We start from the raw sequence: 6,162 nt of genomic DNA on the forward strand, positions 1-6,162 counted from the left end.
ACGGGGCCATTGTCTAGGGAGAGTGAGGAGGGTCTGGAGAAGAAGTAGTAGAAGGGCCTTCGGGGTAGTAGGAGGAAGAATCAGGCCCCAGCTGCAGCAATCTGAGTCCTGCCCTGCCCGGGGCGTCTGTCCCATTGCGCTGCACTGTCGTCGAGGCTTCCATGCCATCTTCTCGAACCCTTTTCCCCTTCTTCTACCACCACCCACCACCCCCTCCCTCTCTCATTCCCAAATCAAACCATTCACAATCGCCAGGTGAAGGCGAGTGTTAGTCTGCCGAGACTGTGTTGCAGCAAGAAAGTGGGCTCCTTCTCCTTCTTCTTCTTCTTCCTCTCCTGCTCCTCTTGCCGACGCATCTTCTTGCCGCCTGGTCGTCCTCTCCTTGCTGCCGACGCTCCGCGTAACTCGTGGTACGTGTCTTACTCACTTGTAACATCCCTTCTGTCCTATTATGTGCATGTGTGTGTGTGTGTGTGTGTGTGTGTGCGTGTGTGGAGTTGGTGTGACGGGTTCGAAGTCGGTGATGATGCTCAGGGGTTGTGGGAGTTAGGAGGTGAAAGACCTTGATGCTTTTGGTGTGAATCGTTGTTGGGCGTGGTGTTCAAAATCGATAGTTGAGTCATTGTTGTCAGAGTTCGGACTTTGTGAAGTTGGGTGGTGGTGGTGGTGGTAGTAGTAGATGTGTCGATTTAAATTGTTTTGACCTGAGGTCCTTCGTCGTCGTCGGGCCATCGGCGCTCCAAGTTTGGTTTTGGTTTTGGTTCTGGTTTCTCCGCGTTTTCGGGCATCTGTCATGGGACTTCGTAGGCGGAAATTGCGGACATTAGGAATTTAGTGGAATTTCTGTTGAAATGCATCGTGATATCTAGTCACGACTACGATTGCATCCAAGTAGGAGAGCCCGTCGCTGAATTATAATTTTTTCTTCCGTTTCTATGTCGTGTTGATAAACACACCGAGGACTCTTTGAATGATTTCGCAAATCTTGATCCTACAAGTCGCTTGCACATTACGTGTCCTTGTTAGTAACGGCTCGTGTCTACCAATCTTTGGTGTCTTCCAGTATGTTTACTAATCAATATGTAGTGTAGATTTGATGCTCTTACTGTAGTGCAAGTTGAGTGAGGCAGATATTTGAATAAAGGCAAGAGATTATTTCTAGTTTAATATGTACAGCGCCTTAGCACAGCTGGGGTGCAATACCCCATCAATGTTATGGTTTTAATATCAGTGGTGTTGGTTTTGCCCACTACGGCGAGATTTCATGTGCCTTGTGTTTGGTCTTGAAGATTGAGGTCCAATTTTGTAGCTCTTTTAGGATATCTTCATCAGAAGACTGCATACTAATCAGGTTCTCTTGACATGCAGGTTACCCATGAATTAAACAACGCTTCTTCAAGACTTTTTATATGATTTTATGCGCTGTCAAACTCTGATGAGTACATACGCTTGCACGTCCAAGTTTCTGCCACGTGTCCCTAATAGCGAAGGAACTCAAGTTGTTGTATGAAAGTTAAGGTGGGTTGCATACTTCTGTACATCGCACACATTCCCGTTGTGCATCGGTGCTAAATGAAGAGTGAAATTGAGATAGCATGGCTGTGCATCTTCTGTTGAGTCTTGCTCGTACGATAAGTTTAGCGCAATTTGTAGTGTATTACGCGGCTATGAACATGATTTGTTAACGCTTTATTATGTTCTTCCTGCAGTTACTACGAAATTTTGGCGATCAATCCATCCCGGTGGGAGGGGTTGCAATTGGGTAGTTCATGAATTTGACAATTTCCAGCATTATTGAACAGGGGAAGCCCAAAACAAAGAAGTGGGATCCTTGTGGTGGCAAGGTCAAAGAACAGGCGTTGCAGTTAACGACTAAAATAGAATCCCCGAAAGTGAAAAAAGAAGTTGAGGAAAGCAAGTCTGAATCTAGTTTGGAAGAAGAATCCAAGGGAATGCGGTTAGCGGCGAAAGACACTAGCGGTCGGAATGCCTTTAAATTTCGGAATATTGATTTAAATAAGGCCCCATCGGCATGGGATACCGAAGAAGTTTCTGCTAGCAACACTGGCGATACGACCAGTTTTAGGGGGGTTCGGCACCGGCCCGAGCTAAACAAATGGGTGACAGAAATTCGACCCACATCTCAGAAACGTAAGATATGGCTGGGAACATATGAAACTCCGGAAGAAGCTGCCCGGGCCTACGATGTTGGCATCTTCTACACAAAGAAGAAGATCCCGTACAATTTTGAGGATTCCCCACAGCAGCTGCAGCTATATCCCATCCCCCCGGAACTGCCTTGGGAGAGTTTTGCCGCCCTCGTGAAGCAGAGGGCTACTTCCGCGGCGAAGAGGGCGAGGGTGCCTTCCTCAAGCTAGAGCGATACGCAGCGTAATTGACGCTGGTCGGCTGAGAGAATGATCATCAAGGTGGGTTGTGATGTTCTATGCTCGGATGAGTGGCTTGAAGGGTTCTGGTTCCAACCATGAGAGCATGACGCGAGTCCCACACGGATGGAGCTTGTGAATGGAGTGGTAGACTGTAGATGGTTTTTGTAACGGCTTGAGTAATAACGGAAGCTTCATGGCTTGAATGACCAGCCATGGTGGTGTGCAAGTGAAGATCGCTGCTTGTGTGAAGGTTTCCATCTTTCCCATCCCCGTCTTCCACTTTGCTACACGTTGCTAGTGTCACTTGAACAATTCATTCATGGACCCTGCTCTCCTTTCCCCTGTTACGAAGTTCTTATGGTAGAGTTCACCGAACGCAAGCTGTCTAGGAAGTTGACAGTTTGTGGGAGCCAAAAACTCTACTTGAGCTACTGTGTGCACGCCTTCTGAGTCCTCCAGCGAGGAGCCTGTATATTATTGGATGGTGCAGGATGGGTCGCTTGGTGCCTTTCTCTTTTTCCTTTTCCTCTTTTTGTAAATGGTTTTCCTTCTATGAATATGTGAAGCTCCTCCCACGGAAGCATATTTTTGATCGAACAAGAGCGGTATTCCTCTCACCATGACATGTCTTCCATCATTCTGCTTGATGTAAACCTGTGAAATAGTTCGTCTTTCTCACCGTCGCAACCTTTCTTTGATAGTGAAGTTTCTAGAGCAGTCTGACGGACAGGCTGTTGCCTCATGCAGTTAATGGCTCGATGCTAAATGGGCTTTCCGTCTTTGATGCTTGTGTCTACATGTTTGCGGCAATCAAATGAGACGACGTTTTAGTCTCAAATTTCTGCTTCATTGCATTGCACACTTGCACAAGAGAAGAGAAAACGATAGTGAGTGGAGCCGCAATCAAGAGTGCCAATTCTATATTGATGTGTATGTTGGTTGATGATGTTATGTGGAATGTTTTGAGATATTGTACAATCAATGCATGTGTGTAGTTGAAGTGGAGGACAATGCACTAGAGAGTAAAGACACCTAATGAACAATTGCTTGATTGTTCAACCTCATCTGTACTGTGGTACTGAGAAATGAATATTTTGTCTGCAGACTTACAATCCAACTTGAAGCAGTACTTTCAAATTGAATGATATTGAATTCTGATTGACTTATTTACACAGAAGTAGCTCTTGAATTACAAGTCAAATTATATATAAACTTGAATTTGAATCATACTACAATTATCATATAGTATTTTGAACGAAAGTGGAAAAAATTTAATAGTTAAATTAGCAGAATAGAAGAATTAGTTAGAAGCGTGACTCCTACACGTGGCCAATCGTGTACATGCTATAAATTGATGTTTAATGCAATTTACACATTATGTTCTAAGACAGTACCTTGTGCAATAAGATTTAAATTTTAAACCTACAAATATTTTTCTAAAGAGTAAAATTTAGATTTCACTTATTGCAAGTATTAGTTAGTTCTCATTAAATTTGATTTGGTCCAATAACTTTTGATAACATTAGTGCACGATTACATGCAACAATATAAGTTATTTGACTATTATTATGAAAAATTACGGTAAATGGAATTACTCACTATTCATTTAGAACCTAATATCCATTTTTGAAAGTGGGAATTTCCGATTGGTTGATAAATACATAATACTCCTAACAACAAAGAACACTCACCACAAACCACATCAACTACAGAGGTTTGAAATAATTATTACGAGACTTGTAGTAATATAGACGTTACTCTAATTCCCTTCGTAAAATTTAATAAGCTTTCAATTATGTTTTTTTTTAAAAATTATGATTAATATTTTATTCAATGTACAATTTGTTGTATTTTTAGAATCCTGACGAACTTCCTGAAGCTCTTGTTTTTCTCTTATTTTAATCCGTAAAAGCACTCTGCCACAACACTATTTGCGGTGGTCGCGTGAATGTATTGGTGTCGGTGATGCCTCAGCCGATGACGAATGCGCAGTACCCTCACGCATCACAAGTTCTCCTAAGCGGATCCGCTATCATCGACATCACCAATGCATCCTTCGCACCTTTCATGATCGGCGTCGGTACATGAGATTCCACTCGGCGACTTGTCGCCGCGGGATGCCCGGTTCCATCGAGATGCGCCTGGAATGCATATCCGGGGCTGCACGCTTTCCACCTCGTGGTTGCTTGCTCAGTGCGATCGAAGCAAAAACCTCTCCCGACTTCCCGTGATTGGTCACGATGTTCCGCTGAGATTAGTATTAAAGCATCATTGGAGATGCTGAAAGCGGTCCATCGAGTGGACTACGACGAGGTTCCGGTTCTCGATGTCGATGATTCGCTGATGACCGCTCATCATGGCGGTGCGACCATCCCACTGTGTTCCTCGAACCCCAGAATCCACCATTTCGGATTGCGATCAGATCTGGCGTGACTTTTTCTGTTCGCGTCGGTTTCACCACCGCGGCTCGACGAACGGCTAGTGGAGGCGAAGATTTGTCGTCAGTCGAGTCTCGTGGCATGGGCGAGGAGTCCAACACGCGGATTCTGCTCTGTCGAGCCAAGTCTGACATCTCAGCCATTTGCAAACCACGCCTCTGTCACGATATAGTTAGGCGCGCCGAACTTTTCAAACGAGCCTAATCAAGATCTGAAGTAGTACGTTAGCTAATGTCCTATCTGAAGGCAATGCTCTTGAAAGAAATGATCTAAGCCGGTTGGGTGGAGTTTGGATAAGTTCAAATGTCCGAAATCAGTTCATCTCAAGTCACCGCCTCGGATTCATCATGCAGATTTCTGCATTGCACGACGTCGACGCGAATTGCGGCGGATTATGCATCATGTGCATTATAATGGGTTCTGTTTCTCCTTTCCAAGAGTTGTCGGCTTCTACTTCTCTGTTTACACAATCTTTGCACAAGTTTTATTATTTTATTCTATATTTTAACCACCTTCCGAAGCTGTGAGCAACGTGGATGATGGCTAGCTTCTTCACGTGTTCTGACATCGCAGCGCACACGAAGCACATAAATTGTCGATCGGCGTTTCCTATTATATCATGGCAGGAAATTGTCTGCAGGTCGTCATGTGACATGTCAAGTCGCATCTTTGGCCATACTCATAAATATTCAGTTCTTTTATGGTTTTTCATCAATTGAATATAAACAAATGGGTCGGTAGCCCGTCGCTATGACAAGGTCACCGAACAAACGCCGAGGACGCATGCCACCAATGCATGGCACCAGGAGCCAGGCGTTTGAATATTCTCCCCATTGCCGGTGGAGCACTATTGTCTAGATGCATGTCCTCCCTATGAAGTTGTCATCAATCTGAAAGACACGAAAAATTATCCGATGCTAGGAGACTTGATCGAGATTGGCTGGGGTGGGATGCGAGAGAGCGAGATGGCGACCTCCTGTTGCTTCATCCAGCTTAATGCCGGCCACCGGGCGGCGCGCGATCTGAGCGCGGAATATTTGGTTGACTCGGGAAGTGCAGCAGTTCGAAGTCTCTTGTTGCGAGATATTGGGCATGATGCGAGGATCTGTAAAGCTTGGCTCTCGATCCCCCGCGGTGACGGAGACGACGACGAAGACAATATCGATAAAAAGAACACCAGCAGTCCACCCCCTTTCTCCTCAATCAAAATCTGCCTAAACCTGCTGCCTCCCAGCATTCGAAACCACTTAAATTTTCTAGTTTTTTCTCTTTCCTTTTCGTAGTATAAGCATACTTGAAAGTCCTGTAGAAAAATAAGCAAGTCGTGGACCAAA

The 6,162-nt window shown here is 44.8% G+C and overlaps 1 protein-coding gene across 1 annotated transcript; it reads left to right on the forward strand.

Annotated features, from left to right (window-relative positions):
• Positions 1–237: 237 nt before the first annotated feature.
• LOC112295421 (uncharacterized) lies at positions 238–2,990 on the forward strand. The gene is made up of 3 exons (XM_024546987.3): positions 238–410; positions 1,369–1,518; positions 1,710–2,990. The coding sequence occupies exon 3, from the start codon at positions 1,770–1,772 to the stop codon at positions 2,376–2,378; it is 609 nt and encodes a 202-aa protein (XP_024402755.1). The 5' UTR covers positions 238–410; positions 1,369–1,518; positions 1,710–1,769; the 3' UTR covers positions 2,379–2,990.
• Positions 2,991–6,162: the final 3,172 nt, after the last annotated feature.

This window comes from Physcomitrium patens, chromosome 18 (genome assembly GCF_059467195.1).
Source record: "Physcomitrium patens ecotype Gransden chromosome 18, ASM5946719v1, whole genome shotgun sequence".
NCBI classification, from domain to species: domain Eukaryota; kingdom Viridiplantae; phylum Streptophyta; class Bryopsida; order Funariales; family Funariaceae; genus Physcomitrium; species Physcomitrium patens.